Below are 18,208 nucleotides of genomic sequence, written 5' to 3' on the forward strand. Positions count from 1 at the left end.
CCTCATCGTGCAAAACATACAATTCTTTATGACCTAGATGTTGTTGAGATTGTTGTAGTGGATCAATATTGACTCGATTGATTCGTGGAAGTCTACAACTACACCCCTATACTCCACTTCAATGCTCTTGTTTCTCGTTGCTTTAGGAGATCATTAAGCTATCGAGTGAAAACATAAATTTTGATGTGGATATCAAATGCATTACTTGCCCAATCAAAATTAGTGAACCCTTTGAGTCGAATCAATGCTCTACGCTTATAGAAGATACCACATAAAGTGTTCCATTGACATATTATAACATTCTTAGCACAATCCATGTGAATGTCAAAAGGGATTTGCATGAATTGGCTATGGAGCTAGATAGGGTAGCTGGGGACATAGAATTCATAAGTAATAAACCTCCTCATTATTTGCCGACATTGCATTAGCTCATAGAACTCATTAGATTATGCACTTAGCATCCTATTTTGATCGAAGGGTGTTGAGATGGACTCACATTTGATCACGATGAACTTGCTGAGAAGGTTCAACATGTAGTGTCATCATGAGATTGGTTGACTGTGTCATCCATGTTTGTCTTGATCTTGAATACTCAATGATAATTGATTGGCTTCTTCTTATGTTTAGAGGTAGAGACAAAAACCCAAAGATCGTTGTTGATTGATACTCACATCTCATTCCTCATTGTCTCTATCCACTTGGGATCTTGGGAAGCGTTGGTGTAAGTCTCGGGTTCTTGGCCCATTGTGACCTTCATCATGAATGCATAGTGATGCACCATTTACTCGTTGTATCCTAATCTCACTATCGGGTTCTTCTGCCGGTTTGATTGATAAAGTTTTTCATTGGCCACTTCTAGGGCCTTCTTTATTCCTTGCGTTCTCATTAGACACACCATACTTCTTGTCGACTAATCGAGACGACTAATCTGAGTGGTCACTTGAGGTTGTGCTCTTGGCTCTTGCTTAGGAATATTGCATTTCTTTATTTTGTATAGGTCTACCACTGAGGTGACACCACAATAGAGGTTTCTTCATATAGTGCAACACTTTGATTACTCGATGATACCTAAGGTCCATTTAGTCGGAGTGAGCGCAAGGGTCTCTACCTGTAATGGCTCTCGATCCCTCTTCTTCTTCACTCATTGCAAGGGTCATCGGTGTTAGTATACCATATATAAACTTATTCATGACTATTGAGTGGTGGGGTTAAAACACTTATACTACTTCTGCTCATGTGACTCACATACATAGTATGTATTTTTCGGAGTAAATCGTGCATAACTCCTTTTAATTGCATTGATAATTGTTTACTAACATTTATTTGGCCAAGGTTCGTGTACAATAACTTTATATCAGACTCAACCTTGAGTCCCTTTGCATACACCACTTTGTTCATCTCAATCATGTTGAGGATAAACATTCAACCTTGTCTTCTTGTATGAGCAATAAGTTGGCCCTTGCTATCGATGAAGCAACTTGCCTGGTTGATTTGTACTTGTATTCATTTCTCAACAATTTAGCCAACCAAGACAAGATTCTTTGTGATCATTGGGACATGCAATATGTCCTTGACATACCCCTTGTTATCATGCTTACTAAATGCCACATTTCCAATGTGCTCAATTGTGTTTGGGGAGTCATCATTGGTCTCCACCACTGGGTTTCTCTAGTTCATGAACTAGACATTAAGTCTTAGGAGTCCATGAACCAGACATTATCAGGTTGGGAAGTGCTCGTTGTCATGCTATTTGCCTGATGTTAGATGACAAACATTGGACCTTTGTAGTCTTAGCCATCTATCACAAAGTAGTTTGTTGTTGTCGAGGTGAAGCGACTAAGTCATTCTTCTTCTTTTGGTACTTTGCTTCGAAGTGGTTAGGTTCCTGCAACACTAGCACTTGGGATTGTTGGTTTTGCGGGTGGATACATGATGGTGTTAGCTCTCCCTTCTACCCAAATTCCCTTGGCTATCTCCAACTTGTGCATCTCTTCCTTGTGGACCTCATGCATCTCTTTGTTGATCATTTTTGTCCCATGATTACTACAGTTATGACCTCGAACGAGATCATACTATATATACAACATCTGCCCATTAGATGTTGTGCTTTTCAACTGCATGTGGTTCTCTTAGACCATTAGGATGGATTGCAAGTAAAAAAAGCTCGAGGGGGTTTCCCTTGTTGGTATGGAAGCTCAAAATGTGCTACACTTATGTGTGAGACCTTTGAAGTAGATTTGCAAGTCTATCTTGTTGTTGTCAATTGCGACGTTAATGAAACCGAGTGAATTGCACAAGCCTTTGATCTTGAGGACGTGCTTCTTCACGAACATATCCCTCTCTCAAAGATTGTTTAACTCTTGCAGAGTTAAAGTTTTGGGGCCGTGGTTGAAGTTGTAAAAATCTTCTCCATGTTTTCCCAGGCTTCCTTTGGGGCCTTCACGTCTCGGATATAACTTAACATGTGATCTTGCACTCATGTTGCCATGCACTACATTACTAGGTTGGTTCCTTGCTGCCACATGGGATAATCAGGGTTTATGAGATCGGGGGCTATATCTTGAGCACCCTCAATATAATTAACCCTTCTTGACCAAGTATTAGTGCATCTTGTACTCCCATGATGAGTAGTTTGCTTGTCCAATGTCTATAATGTCAACACACTACACCAACTATGTTGATTTAGCTTGATTCGTAAGCTTCATTCCTTGACATAATCCCTTATGATGCAACAACACCACACCAACAATGACTGTTGGGGGTTGAGGGAGACGTTGCTAAACATCTATTTTACATGCAATAGAAAATAGACAACAGAGAAACAACAAAGACAAAACACACACAACTCAGAACATAATTTAAATTTGGTGGCACACACAAAAAAGCCCTTATGATATATTGACCTATATACATCCTAATAAATGGTAAAAATTACCTTTTTGGCCTTTGCCAGTATGTATCAATTGTCCATTAAAAGCCAACAGAATCAGTGAAGGATTTTTTCTTCTTCTCATGAACTACTTTTTATCACTAGATTTGGGACATTCATTTTTGCTCAATTTAACATGACATATAGATAATGGTGTGCTCAGAGGTTTTGCGCTCTCCATATTAAACTTCTGGAGTACTTTGCATACATGCTTAGATTGAGACAAATAAAAATAGATTCATTTCTTCCAATCACTAGTAATATGCATGTAAAGGATGTGTTTTGCATTTCCCAAAATTTTCATGTCAAAAGTTTGACTCAATTTTATTCTTAGCTTGGATGACTCATCCTTGTTTTTACCGGCGATGAACATGTCATCAAAATAGAGCATTAAAAGTACATATAACTCATCTAGATATTTCTTCGTATATAGGCATGAATCTTCATTGCTCAGGATCAAATTTTTGATACTGCTTTCAAGGAGACTAATTAAGACCATATAAACTTTTCTTGAGTTTACATACCAAAGGCATTTTTCAATGAACTTCATAACCTTTTGGTTGCTCTTTACAGATCTCCTCATCGAGATCTCCATGCAAAAAAACAATTTTTACATCCATTTGAAATAACTCAAAGATCCTTCTTTGTGATTAATGCGAGCATCATGCGCAACGTAGTCTTCTTGATTACCATAGAGAAGATTTTATGGAAATCAACTCCTTATTCTTGTTTAAAGCCTTTTACCACAATACGAGCTTTATACTTAGGAAGAACATTATCGGCTACATATTTGTAATTTACACCCATTTATATGGTAGTGCTTTCCTACCTTTAGGCAAAGTTAGTAATTGAAACAAAACATGGGGCGATGCGACGTGCCACAACAAAAGACTTGTCGGCACTGTGCTGGGATCAAACCCGTGTCACCCGAGTGCTAGGCAAGAATACTCACCACTATACTACAATGACATAGTGGCCCTTCAAGTCGTTGGCGATGTTGCCGAGGATTGAACCGGGTTTGCAAGTTGGAATACTGACCACTATATTGCAACGACATCGGGACCTTGAGACATCTCTCTATGGGAACTAGAAACCACATAGGGGACAAAGTGATGATCCACACCAAAAACCATGTTGGCGCCATTGTCGGGGGATCAAACTTGGGTCACCCACGTGATGGGCGACAATACTGACCACTATACTACAACAACATCGTGAGCTTCGGGACATCTCTTTATAAGAACTGAAAATCACATGAGGGGTGAAGTGACGATCCACACTAAAAACTCGTCAATGCAATGACACTAAAAACTCGTCAACGCCATTGTTGGGGATCGAACCTGAGTTGCCTACGTGACAGATAAGAATATAGACCATTATAATTCTATAACAACATAGTTTTGAGACATCTTTCTTCATGGGAAATGCAATGTCAGATCAAAAACCTTGTCGGCGTCCTACTACAACAATATGGTGACCTTTGACATGTTGCTCATGTAACTAATGGAAGCAACATAGGGGGCCTAGTGACACCATTCTATTGCAATGGTGAGTGCTCTATGAGTATTCCCACATGTCATGTGGACGACCCGAGTTTGGCCCTCGGCATCGATGACACATGGAGCGAAGGGACGTCTCACTCCCAAAACCCTACTAACATCGATGCCGAGGGCCAAACCCAGGTCGTCCACATGACATGTGGGAATACTCACCGAATACTAACACGTTCGTGTTCATTTTGAGAACTCCCTTACAAAATTTGTGAAGTAAATGACATTTGCAAGGTTCAATTACCATCAACACAATTATTAATGGTTTTTTGTTAATCAAGGAAGCACATGTTCACCATAAGGTATCTTGTTGTGCAACATACTTCTTTACAACATTGATATGCATCTTTTACTCTTGTCAAAACAGAGATTTTAGTACAATTCAAGTTCATGTAAACCCTAAACCTCTTTTATTTGAAAAAAAAGAAGATTTCTAAACATGAACTCTATACATTGTATTCATTTGATGTAAAAAATAGAGTTTTCATCTCAATTCCATACAACGTATCAAATTCATGTTCAAACTTTTTTTTCCCAAATTTAAAAAAAATAAAAATAAAAAAAATCAAACTTGACTTGATGAAAAAACTAGATTTTTCACCTTATTCTTTTTTTTTGAGTTTTTTTAAATTGTTGTTTTTTTGGGAAAAAAAACTTTAAACATGAATTCGATACATTGTATCGACTTGTGATGAAAACTCTGGTTTTTTTATCACTTCAACTTTTAAAAAAAAAAACAAACCAAAAAGACCCAAAATAAATAGAAAAAAAAACCAAAATTGTTTTTTTTTAAAATCCCCCAAAAAAACTTTTAACATGAACTCACTACATTGTATCGAATTCATGTCAAAAAGTCAGCTTTTCGACACGAACTCGATACAATGTATCGAGTTGTACTTGAAAACCCTGTAACTCGATACAAAAAGACCCAAAATAAATAGAAAAAAAAAACTTTAAACATGAACTTGATACATTGTATCGAGTTCTTGTTGAAAGCTTTGTTTTTAAACACAAATTCGATACATTGTATCGAGTGCATGTCAAAAAGCTGAATTTTTCAACACAAAATCGATACAATGTATCGAGTTCTTGTTTAAAGTTTTTTTTTTCTATTTATTTTGGGTCTCTTTGTTTTGTTTTTTATTTTATTTTGAAGTGATGAAAAAACTAGAGTTTTCATCACAAGTCGATACAATGTATCGAATTCATGTTTAAAGTTTTTTTTTTTCCAAAAAAGAAAATCATACAAAAAAAAACATGAACTAGGTACATTGTACTGAATTGTGGTGAAAAATCTAGTTTTTTCATCAAGTCAAGTTCGATTTTTTTATTTTTTAAAATTCGGGTATATTTGAAAATGAGGAGGAAGAGTCACAATTGTATATTAGCTATAGTAGTGATTCTCATGAAAGGAATGATGATAGTGATGCAAATAACTCCTAAATGTATTTTTTGTGCAACGATATGTAAGAAATTTAGACAACATTTTATCGAATGAAATAAAAAAGTTGATTGTTTTGAAATCTTTCGCTTATGATTTTGTTAGGATCTAAAATATTACTAATTGTAATTTCTCCTTAAAAATACACAAAGTTACTTTTCGTATTTGGCCAAAATTTGGCATTTTTCAATTTTGCCAAATGGTGAAAAATTTTAGCTTTTTCATCAAGTTTTTGAGAACATGTGATATTGGTATCAAGGTGTTTTGTGAAATGGCCAAAAAAGCCCCAAAATCAAACGAAATATTCCTTATCCTTCCATTTGTGCGCGATCCTTCCACTTGTGAATGTGAACATGTTTACTCACCATTGCAATACAATGACATCGTGACCTTCAGGATGTCTCTCACCATGGGTAATGGAAGCAACACGGGGCGAAGTGACCTCCCACTCCTAACACAACATCGGGGATCAAACCCGAATTGCCTACGTGACAGGAGGGAATATATATTACAACGACATCGTGACCTTTGAGATGGCTCTCGACATGGGTAATGGAAGCCATATAGGGAATTACGCGATGTCCCACACATAAATTTCTAGTTGTTGAGGATTGAACCCAGGTCACCTTGGTGATAGGCGCAAATACTCATCACTATACTACAACGACCTTACGTGTCTCACTATTGTCATGTACAAGGGATTTTCATAATAGCATAATGTTAAAGAAGGGTTACACAATCTTAAGTCGAAGGGAACCTCTTTTTCGGCAAAAAATGTCAGATTAAGAGGGAACCTCAATAAAATAGGGTTTGCAAACATTTGAAAAAGTTACGATTGATTACAATGGTGGAAATGAATGTTCACCACTAATTATGAAACAAAGATTAAAATAAGATCAAGGTGGGGTAGGGTGGGGGGGGGGGGGGGGAGCTTTAGGTTTAGGCATGTCGAGTGGGGCACCAAAACCGTGACTACCTCTTGCGTTTATGATGCTTTGTATCAGACTAGTAGTCTCGGGTTGCTCTGCTCTCCTTTCAAACGACCAGTGTGTGAGCTTGCCAAACCTCTCCTTGAAGCCTCCAAAATGCTATGAATAAGACCTCCCAAAACGCCAAAACCGAAGAAGAAGAAGAAGACTAAAATGTGCCCTCTTGCCCTCCTTTAATAGGAAGAGGGGGCCTCACTTGCATTAATTGCATTTATTCGGAATAAAGTGCTCAATAAATTCATGTCATGCTACATACATTTGAACTCTTTTACTACTATCTTTCCAGCTATTTCCCCCTTTCTTTTCTCTTTCGCCATGTTTTGCACCTTTATCTTTTCCTCCTTCAACGTCCATTCCCACCTTCAAGCATGCCACATCATGACATCCACCCCCACCAAACCACACATCCTTTGATATGTGCCAAGAATGGCAGGGTTGAAGGTGGTCAGACTTTAATTTCATTCTCTTTGTTGTCCTCGTGACCCATCGTTTGTTCGTCTTTTTGTTCTTTCTCAAGGTCACGGAGGTTCGGCTCGGCTCGTCTTCATGTTGCTTCTTGAAGATCTTCACTCTCTTTCTCGCTATTGGTACCGTTGGCCTTGTTCCTTGAGCTTGGCCAGGTAGTAAGTGACATTATCTTTTGCGTTTGTCACCATGTATGGGCCAAACCACCGTCTCATGAAATTCCTCGTCAAGTTATGTTGATTGTTGAGATTTTTATCGTACACAATCACTCAAGTCGCCTAGTTCTTCAATCTTCTTGGGGTGAGCACTTGCACTCCTCATTTTGCCACAACTGTTGGGTCATCTTGAAGTATTTCAATGCGAGATCTTTTATCTTTTGACACCATGTCACTTTCACCTTTGTACCTTGCCCTCCCTTCAATTGGTGTCGTACATTGGGATAAAACCTAGGTTTCTGATTGTTGTGGAAGTTCGTGGCTTGTGGGTCAGCTTGAGCGGAACCACTGGGCTCTCAGACAAGAGATTATTGTGAGGGCCAAATGGACTGTGCTTCGTCAGCTTCAGGCACTCCTGCTAGATTGTTGGCTTGGCCTTCATCCTTTCACGTCGATTGCTCGTGTAGTCCAACGTTTCTTGCAGCCTTTTATCGCTTTGGATCAGTCATGACTCAACCGGTTGGTCTAGCATGGGCTATCCGACTTGATCAGACTCGGCCTTGTCCGATCCGGTGTGGCCAACCAACTCAAATGTTGTCCAGATCGTTTCGACGCTAGCGAAACCTTCACCACGTCATACGAATGACCTCGACCAACACATTGTAACCGCGTCGGCTCCCTCTTGATTGCCGCGAAGCACTGCAGACATAAGATTGAGGGCACATGCACATACACACAATCTGGTAGAGAGAGAAAGAACAACAAAACAATCAACACAGATTCATCACGACGCGATTCATATATATACATATATATGTATATATATACATATATATGACAAACTAATTACAACCGCAACATCGAGTCAGCCAACATTAAACTAATATACAACGAACATCCATAGGCAAGCCTCCAGTCGGATGGCTCTCAAGCTCGCGGCTACGAGTGGAGGTCTTGCACCCTGCTCGAAGTAGAAACACCGACCCCTAAGAGAGTTTGAGCTCAAAAAACCCTAATGAACAAAGAACCTATCCATTGAAAAACCCTAAACCCCCAAGAGAGGGAAACTACGAGAACCTAACACACCGAGAAGAACCAAAACTAGAGAGCCCCCCCTTGAAGAGCCCCTTCACCTTCTTTATAGTTCAAGGAGGGAGGACTGTTACAAAAAGGGGGCCAAATATTCCTCTCATTCCAGAGGATAATATTTGCCTTGATTTTAGGAGGAGTGATTGAAGTGGTACATTAAACTCCTCTTATCGCTTTCACATTCCCTCACTCCCATATCCCCGTTTTATTCGTCCTACCTGATTTTCTCACAGTTGTCGAAAATCTTCACGACGTCGCTTGACAAGAGGGAATACTCACCACTATACTGCAATGACATTGTGACCTTTAACACATCTCTCACAGTACCTAATGGAAGCGACGTAGGAGGCCAAACGACGTCCTACACCTAAAACCCTTATGGGCTCTGTTGTAGGGGATCGAACTTGGGTCGCCCACGTGACATTCTAGAATACTCACCACTACACTACATCATGACCTCCGAGACGTCTCTCGCCATAGGAAGTGACAGAAGAGGCCAAGCGACATCTCGCAACCAAAACCCCTCGACCATTGGTTCCGTTGTCGGGGATTGAACGACATCACCTTTTTCATTGTTGCCCAAAGTGTTAATGTTCATACTTGGCAGACGAGAAATACTATGAGTAAGGCTCCATCACAAAAAGGGTGAACTTCTTAGTTTGATGTGGGGACAACCTCAAGAATTAAGAAGAAACGAAAGGGAGCAAGAGGTAGGGGCACTTGTCCGCAAAACACGAGACTTATAAACCTCATTAGGTACACATTCTTCATTCCTCGGTAGATCGAATTATTGTTACATCTTATGTTAGGATACACATTGGACCCCTTCACGTACCCATTCTTCGCTCGGTAGATCTAATCATTGTTACATCTTATGTTAGGATACACATTGGACCCCTTCCCTTGGGCACAACTCCCTCTACTACGTAGAGTTCTACTGTATTGCTTCTCCAAACCTAAAGACTAGGGTGAGAAGATGAGGACCAAATCATGGGAGGAAGAGCTACTACCAACAGCGGAGATCATAGTTATGGTGTTTTGAGGTCCTTGCAGGTATGCTTTATTTGTTACCAGAAGGTTCATGAATTTATTTGCACCTGAAGTCTGCTCTTTGCACATACAAGTGGCCATGTGTGCCTCTTCCCTTTTCTCAGTGGAGAGGCCACCATGGTCTATAATAGGACTAAGTTTATATCTCCATCAAATGTGGATGCATCGAAAGCACATTGTTTGGAAGCGGACTTAGAAGGGCTTCTTGAGTTTTCCAAGGCTCCATCCATCAAAGATATTCTTTGTATGCTTCAAAGATGTAGGAAAAGGAAGAATGTGGTATCAGCAAAGTTTTTGTTTTCATATATTTGTGGCCAAGGGCTCCTCGATGACAGATCTATCGGTAATCACCTTATTCCACTTTTTGTGGACTGTGGAAGCCTTCGAGATGCCGAAATGGTTTTTAGTAGCTTGTCATATCGTAATGAGCATTCGTGGACATCTCTTATCCTTGGTTATGCACAAAGTGAGCAATTACAACATGCTTTTTGTCTTTACCAGAGAATGCAAGAGAATTCCATCCTCCCTACTAGCTACACATTGGTTGGGCTTTTGCAATCTTGTGCTCAGTTGCAAAATAGTGAATTTGGTCAAGAAATCCATATTGAAGTTGTGCAGAAAGGGTTCGATGAAGATCTATTCATTCATAGTGCTTTGTTAGATATGTATGTCAAATGTGGATCTATATTGGATGCGCAGAATGTTTTCGACCGAATGTCCAACCGAGATGTGGTATTATGGACAACATTGATTGCAGGATATGCCATGCATGGACCCATTGAGGATGTACTGAAAAGCTTTGAAAAGATGCAAGATGAGGGGGTACTACCAAACACTTTCACATTTTCTTGTGTCTTAAAGGCTTGTGGCAAAACAGAAGCTATAGATGAGGGGCATGGTACGCATATGCATATAACATACAAAGGGTTCGAAAATGATTTCTTTCTGGGTAAATCAATTGTCTCAATGTATGTGAAATGTGGTGCACTTTCAGATGCATGGGGAGTCTTTACGAAGCTTCCTGTACAGGATGTTGTGTCATGGACTTCATTATTGGTAGGATATACTGATGATGGTCCTAGTGAAGAAGCATTTAACTGTTTCAAGGAGATGCAAGTGCAGGGTATACTACCTGATGCTTTTTCCTTCTCAAGCATTTTGAGAGCGTGCAGTAATGCAGGAGCCATAGAGAAGGGGTTTGAAATACATAAGGAAATCATACATGAGGGTTTTGAGAAGGATCTTGTTGTCGGAAGTGCATTAGTCAGTATGTATGTCTTATGTGGATCTTTTGTGGAGGCACAAGAAGTGTTTGATGAGTTGCCTCAGCATTGCGTAGTAGCATGGAATGCTCTCATTGGAGGGTTTGTCGAGTATGGAACTGCTGAGAAAGCATTAGATTCTTTTGATAAAATGCAAGGTGATGGAATCTTTCCAGATGCATACACATTTGCCCATGTCCTAAAAGTGTGTGGTCTATTAGGGGCTACAGATAAAGGACAATCCATGTATATGGAGGCTGTATTGAAAGGGTTTGAGAGAGAGTGCTTTGTTGGCTCCACTCTAGTTGGTATGTATGTGAAGTTAAGGCTACTTGAAGAGGCACGAGCAGTCTTTGACCAACTGGAATTTAAAGAGGTGGTTGCATGGACTGCTCTTATCATGGGCTATGTGGAGCATGGGCCTGCCAATGAAGCATTAGAATGTTTCGAGAATATGCAGAGTATGGGTATTCCATTGGACAATTTCACATTTGCGAGCATGCTAAAAGCTTGTGGTAGCATGGGAGCCGTTTTGAAGGGTTATGAAATGCACAGGGAGGTTGTGAAGAAAGGGTTTGAGCTTGATCTATATGTAGGCACATCTTTGCTTGACATGTATGTTAAAAGTGGTTCCCCCCAAGAGGCTCAGGTCATGTTTGACAAGTTAACAATTCGAGATGTAACATCGTGGAATGCTCTTATAAGCGGACTTGCAGATCACGCGGGTAACTTGGCGCTTAACTGTTTTGCAAGTATGCAGCATGAGGGTGTAAAGCCAGATTCGATTACTTTTTCTTGTCTTTTGACAGCATGCAGCCATTCAAGCCTAATAACGGAAGGTCGGGGTTTCTTTAAGACAATGATTGAAGAGTATGGGCTTACACCTACTATCGATCACTACACTTGTATGATTGATCTTTTAGCTCGAACAGGTAATTTATATGAAGCTGCCAAGTATCTTGAAAGCACACCATCACCTCCTTCGATAGAGACATGGAGAGCCCTTCTTTATGCTTGTAAACTCTATGGGGAAACAGAGCTGGGGTCAAGATGTTTCCACCATCTTGCTCAAATTGATTCAGAATTTGCTGCATTAGCTGATGGCTATAGTGGTTCTGAGGCCTGGGATAATGTCAGTGCAATGGATGGGTACTAAGACATCAAATAGGTAGAAAATGTACAGTATTGTAGCTCTGTGTCATAAGGCGGTACAGTTTTGTATCAAAGCTACTGTATTTCTATTCATTCCATAATTAGGACAAAGATTTGCAGCACAACCTGTCAACCTCAGAAGTTCCTTCTTTGCTTGTTACAAATTCCAGCAAGATTGTGATGGAGAATTGAGATATCAGACTCTTTGCAATTCCAGCAAGTGCACATATATATTCATACCCATCACATTCGAAATGCAGGCAACCAGTACCACGTTATTCCAAAAAATGCATTGCAAATAAAAATAATGAATAGTTGTGTATAAAAAAAAATATGCATTGCAAATAATAAAAAATGTGATTATCATAAAAAAAGGATCAAGCATTTTTCCCAAGAAACAAAATTGAGATCTTCAATTTTCTGGAGAACAATGTCATTTATAATAACATGGGAAGTAAATTAGAATTAACTTACACCAATTCCTAAAATGAATGTCGAGCAAAGGATTATAGAATGCTTCAAATTGTCAAAGGTTTTTAACACATTGTCTGCATATATACATACATGTTCGAGTTTCAACATCTGGTTCCTACATTTGATTTCAGCACTTGTGAAGAGGAGAGTTTTTTATTGCACCACATCTCAGTTACAATTGTCTGCCAATTTGTTACTTGCATAGATGCCTCACACTAGAATAGATAGATTGCTGGAAACAAGCATACATAAACTAGATCAATTAAAGATTTACTCTCTCTTCTCATTTGGTATTATCATACAACTTGTACCTTCAATGAGTTACTTCACTGTTATGGAGTACTATTTATGACCATTCGTTTTGGACGCTGTAGTCTCTGGGCACTACCTAGTGTACCTCTTTGGGAATATGGATATGGAGATTTGCTAAGTTGTTCAAGCTGCAAATTAGTTGCTTCTTCTTGCAGAAAAGCTAGCTGTAACCAAAATAATGATCATCTTTTAGTTGAAACCACAACCTGGTTGGGGCTTACAAGGCTCTATAAAGAACATTTAGTACTTTACTCACTCTTGCATTGTTTTGTCGTAATCTATCCCTCATACAGTTTATAACTGGACTCAAGCTGCAAATGTAAAAGAAGAGATTATACTAACGCAGTTACATTAAGTTTTGTAAAAATATAAAACAGAAGACACTACTTGCCAGTACTCCATAAGCTTGCAAAGTGATGCTTGATATGTTGCTGAATGGTGAATTAAGGTCAATGGATGAACTTTTCCATTCCTGCAACAAACAAATTTAATAGTTTTCTTCCTTGGTGTTTATAAACCTCCTTAAACAGAAATGCGGTGTTTATAAACCTCAAACAGAAAGGCAAGCAAGAATCTATGATAAATGTTATCACTCATCCAGTGTAATGTACTTGTGTTTGCAAAGTGTAATGTACTAGTGCCTCTTGTTTGCAAATGTAGTGCTGAATTAAATCTTTAGAAACCCGTTTACACTAGTTTTTCAAATTTTGTTTGTGAAATATTAGACTGCCTCATCAGTGCTAAAAATTATGCTATTGAAAAGCAATGCATACAAGTGATAAGAATTTCAATGGGTTCATACATGCGATAGGGGCTTCAGTGTCAAGTTGAGAACAATTTATAACCTACAAGAATAATACAGAAAAAATGAACCCTCCAAAATGAGGTATAAATAAATCGGTGCCTTTCAAGACACTTATACGCACATTGCAGTTATACAGACCAATGTTGTCAAATAATGTATCGGAATAAAAATAACCACACCTCATGCTTTGTAATAATGAACCAGTGCCTTCCAAGGTGCTTACAGAGACACATTGAAATTATACAGACCAATTTTGTCATGTAAAATATCAGAACTGTAAACAATCATACCTCACACTTTGTAATAATGCCTGGTTGAAAGCAGTTTTCTCTTCATCGAAGAGTATTTTCTGCAAATTGACCAATGAGCTCAATGGAAAATCAACTTTTGCAAGTGTATGGCCAGGAACCACCTGTAATTGAACTTCTTTCCTTGTAAATTCTGCATTACTGAACAAAACAAAAAGTCAGCCAGGCTGCCATGCATCTTACACCTTATTGTACATTCTATGTTTCAGAATACATGCTGGTCCAATGAAGCATGCCTTACATATTAAAATATACGTCATGCATAAATGAAAATAACAGCTGAAAAGAAAATGAATAAACAAAGAAACACATGCAGAAAATTCACAAGCTACAAGTGTTGTTTGCAATTTCAATATTCAAAATTCAACTTGAAAGGACAGGGCAAAAGCTATGGCATGCTAACTCATATCAGCAATCTAAGATAATTATGAGAAGAAATAAATCAGGTTATTATTCACTCTGTCCAGAAAATACCCTTTCTATGATTCCTGTAGACAATGCAACCAATTCTAAATTTGATTGTTTGCAGAAAATTATTGGGGTAAGGCACCTGCCTCATCTCAATACTAGATAGATGCATAGCCTCTTGCATTCCTGTTGTCAAATCATAAGAATCAATCTCTGTGCTTGATATTATTTTTTCCAGATCCACATTTTCAGAATGTTCGAGCTTGTCTGATTGGGCATTTCCTTTTGAATTTGTATTTGTTAAAAAATCATTTAATGTTGTTGCATGAGCATGATTTTCATTGATCACCTAAGCAAAGAATACTTAACGTTAGAAAAAACCTTTTTCCTGGACTGACATCAGTAATACTCAAATAAGAAGATGAAGAACTTTACAGCATGTGCTCTTTCAACATCTTTGTCCATTGCAAAGGAAAAATCAGGTGCACTTCTTTGTGAATAAGTTGTTCCAGGAATCAATTCATGAGAAACTTGGGTGCTATTATTTCTCCATCCTTTTGATGCCTGGAATGCAGTTGCTTGAATTCTACCAACCTGCAGCAGCCACAATCGATGTTACAGTTTTGAGTTGCTTCTACATTATATCCAAACTCTCTCAAACCATCAAATCTATCAATCAATGTACAAAGCAGAAATTCTGAATGTTTCAATCTAGGTAGAAGAAAAGTAATAGGTAAATGAATTGAGTGAACTAGATAAAAACCTCATTTCCATAAGTTACGAATTATTTTGAAAACTATGTATTTCAATTATGCATAGATGACTTAAACTAGGTTCTCACGTATTATTCACCATGCAACCTATTTAGTTGACATTGAGTAGATGTCTAATTAAAAGACATTAACCATATGCATAACATTCCATAACATAAACACCATGGCATCCAGCCTTTAGAAGAGTTTCCGAAAGTTCGGCATCTTAAAACTATATACTACCATGGCAGTGCTAACAAACAACATTCATGACAAGTCCACTTACCAATGACTTTTTTATTCATGAATTTCCTCTAAACATTCCCATCACATTAATATCCCCAAACCAAAAGATATAGTTTAATTTTTTGACTTCAATAAGGGCAAACTAGCAATAATATAAAAATATAGACCTTGTTGCTATCTTCATTGAAACATGAAAAAATGAGACCAATGAAACCTGGGTCCAATAGCTGATACATTCCTTGAGTTTTCACATCTGCAAAAGAAGAAAATGGATAGGCTATCAATCATCAAAGACCTAGCATCACAATTAATTCTTTCTAAACAGAAATGGTCAAGTTGAAGATAATTGTCATTAACAAAAAAGATAGCTAACCAACGTTTCCATTCTCAATGCAACTTTCGTTCCTTCAAATTTGAGACACAATCTATACATCAATTCAATTTTGATATGCATACTGTACTTAAGATGGTTTCTAGCCATAGACTGTGGACCTTGCACAATATTAGTTCACATGCTCTATCTCAAATGATTTCATCACACAAGGATTATTTAGCATAAAGGTGCTCAATATAGATATATATACATAGAGACCATATGCATATATACGTACATTTATGTACATGTGCATGCGAACAACCAAAATACTGCTAAACTTCATTAGATGTTTGCTCTTCTTGTTAGTTAACAAATGATACAACGATTATAAGTTACAACTGACTTGAATTAAAAAACCTTTACTTACCAACATGAGAAGGGAGAACTGTAATGTGTGGATGTGAATGGTACCATCCAATAACTCTTGTGAGTCTCCCTGTCTCAGCTGATATTATGTATTTGGCCGTCAAGAAACGAGTACTTTCCCAATAAGAAACAAAATAACACAGAAAGTATATGTACAAATGATCATCATAAAATATTAAAGGATATCTCTGCTTGAGCACTGGCAGCTGCAAGTTGTTCTGGATTTGTTTCTACTCGATCTTTCCGACGATCGGAGCGAGTTTGAGGAGCTGCACCCCAAACAAGAGCCATGCCATGACCACTGCTTGAATACTGTACAAAGAACTCTCTCATTCTAGAATCATTCCATCGCATGTATTAAGATCATTATCATATATCTTCAGTAAGGATAGCATGAATTCATGCATACTTGTAACCATGATTTGTCTCATAGGTAGACTTTGGTGTCCAGTAGATTTTAAAATTTCTTTCTTTCTTTCTCCCTACCCCTTTCAAAGTCTTGTCCTACTAAAACCATCTTCTTCACCTCATCCAAGGTTGAGAAGACATCTTGCACAAATAGGAGAGATTCCTATATGATTTGGCATGTTTCTAGTTCATATACCAAATAGGCGACAAAATTTTGCTAGAGAAGATATTCAATTTCACTTACATCTACTTTGTTTTCATTTAGGTTTTGTTTTCTAAAAATCTCTTAGTGAAGACACCAGAGATTTTTACTCTTTTTTTCTTTTTTCCTAATATCAATATAATGAATAAAACTGTTCAATTAATTCTTTTCTCTCTTTAGTTCAGAAACCTCCTCCTTGTAATAAATTTCTATCATTTATTGATTGGTTCATTTTCTCTCCTCCTCTTCCATGAAATTACTTCAATTATTTATTACCTTCTCCTCCTCTCTTACATAATCATTAGGTCGAATCGTAAACCAGAGCTCACAACAAACAATCTTATTTTTGCCAAACCAATATATTAATAACTGGCAATCCAAAAGCTTTACGTTTATCAATGCAGAACAATTTTTGTATGTTTCCAATGCGGCCAAATTTTGGTATGTTTCTTGACCCAAAACTGGATTATCATAACATTACATATGGATAATAAAACTCTTTCATATGAAAAAAATAGTGGGAAAATATAATGTCGAGAACATATCCTTTATAGGTTGAGAAAAACTTCTTTTATGAGGTCTGAAGTTTGAAGTTTGATTTCTCCTTGTTTTAAATAAAAACTCTGTTTTGTTTCTTTTTCTTGTTGTGTTCCCTATATATTCCTAAATGGCATTTTCCATTACAGAAAGACATGCACGGGGATCTCCCTCATCTCTGTGCTTACTCTAGTGGTTCGCTAATAGGTTATTGAATAAATATCATGGGTTCAAAGCCCTACTTTAAAACATCTTTGTTACACCATATGCAATCAATCCTAAACTACAGCTCAAATCAATTTCTCAAAGCATCTACCTCACAGCCTCCAAAACCAGTTGACATACAATCATCTCATTTCTCTCTCTTTCTCTCCTAAGGTACCTCTATGTCGCCAAGCAACAGCCCCATGATTTCCTCTGTCTCTGTGGAGAGAGCATGCGTGACGCACGTGAGCCACACTTCCTCTGAGATCCTCACGCCAGTCAGCGACATGGCTATCTTCCGATTCAAAGCAAAACACTCCTCAGTCTCTGTATTTCTCTTTCTCTCTCTCTCTCTCTCTCTCTCTCTATATATATATATATATATATATAATGTATATGTATGTATATTATAAGAGTAAGAGAGCTCGTGTGGAAAGACTTTATGTATTTCCAAAAGATGCCCTTCACCATCCTCTTCATTTATTTAAAGACCGCGCATCGCCCATGTGATAGAAGATAAAATCACGACGACTTTAAGGAATTGTAACAGCGCACTTCGGACACACCTTGGCCGTTTAGAGGAGATTTTAGAGATATCACACATATTTTTCCCAGTAGAACACACTAGAGCCCAAATAGAGGACTCCCACGTGTTAAAGGTTTTCGTTGAGAATCAGTATTTAGACAAACCTCACGTGAACACATTACTTGAGGGTCTGGAGGTGTTG

General features: G+C 38.1%; 2 protein-coding genes across 2 annotated transcripts; one reads left to right on the top strand and one right to left on the bottom strand.

Annotated features, from left to right (window-relative positions):
- The first annotated feature begins 9,433 nt into the window (after window positions 1-9,433).
- Window positions 9,434-12,193, top strand: LOC147854221 (pentatricopeptide repeat-containing protein At4g13650-like). Its single transcript, XM_087331658.1, has one exon. The coding sequence runs from the start codon at window positions 9,786-9,788 to the stop codon at window positions 12,084-12,086; it is 2,301 nt and encodes a 766-aa protein (XP_087187784.1). The 5' UTR covers window positions 9,434-9,785; the 3' UTR covers window positions 12,087-12,193.
- A 608-nt stretch (window positions 12,194-12,801) lies between these two features.
- BRCC36A (Mov34/MPN/PAD-1 family protein) lies at window positions 12,802-17,839 on the bottom strand. The gene is made up of 10 exons (XM_087331610.1): window positions 17,659-17,839; window positions 16,313-16,441; window positions 16,131-16,215; window positions 15,555-15,640; window positions 14,825-14,983; window positions 14,536-14,738; window positions 13,964-14,122; window positions 13,260-13,340; window positions 13,125-13,179; window positions 12,802-13,032 (listed from the first exon to the last, which is right to left on the bottom strand). Exons 1-10 carry the CDS (start codon window positions 17,767-17,769, stop codon window positions 12,889-12,891), a joined length of 1,212 nt encoding a protein of 403 aa, XP_087187736.1. The 5' UTR covers window positions 17,770-17,839; the 3' UTR covers window positions 12,802-12,888.
- Window positions 17,840-18,208: the final 369 nt, after the last annotated feature.

Source organism: Azolla caroliniana, unplaced genomic scaffold (assembly GCF_043228905.1).
Source record: "Azolla caroliniana isolate FFs.n. ecotype wild unplaced genomic scaffold, voAzoCaro1.0.p SCAF_15, whole genome shotgun sequence".
Taxonomy (NCBI): domain Eukaryota; kingdom Viridiplantae; phylum Streptophyta; class Polypodiopsida; order Salviniales; family Salviniaceae; genus Azolla; species Azolla caroliniana.

Excerpts from the sequence above, each read along its gene's own strand:
- LOC147854221 (XM_087331658.1), top strand. The coding sequence starts at position 9,786 with ATGGTCTATAATAGGACTAAGTTTATATCTCCATCAAATGTGGATGCA.
- BRCC36A (XM_087331610.1), bottom strand. The coding sequence starts at position 17,769 with ATGTCGCTGACTGGCGTGAGGATCTCAGAGGAAGTGTGGCTCACGTGC. Across the intron at positions 13,180-13,259 it reads TGCAAGCTTATGGAGTACTG|CTTGAGTCCAGTTATAAACT; the intron begins GCAAGTAGTGTC and ends TTACATTTGCAG. Across the intron at positions 13,033-13,124 it reads TACGACAAAACAATGCAAGA|CTAGCTTTTCTGCAAGAAGA; the intron begins GTGAGTAAAGTA and ends TTTTGGTTACAG.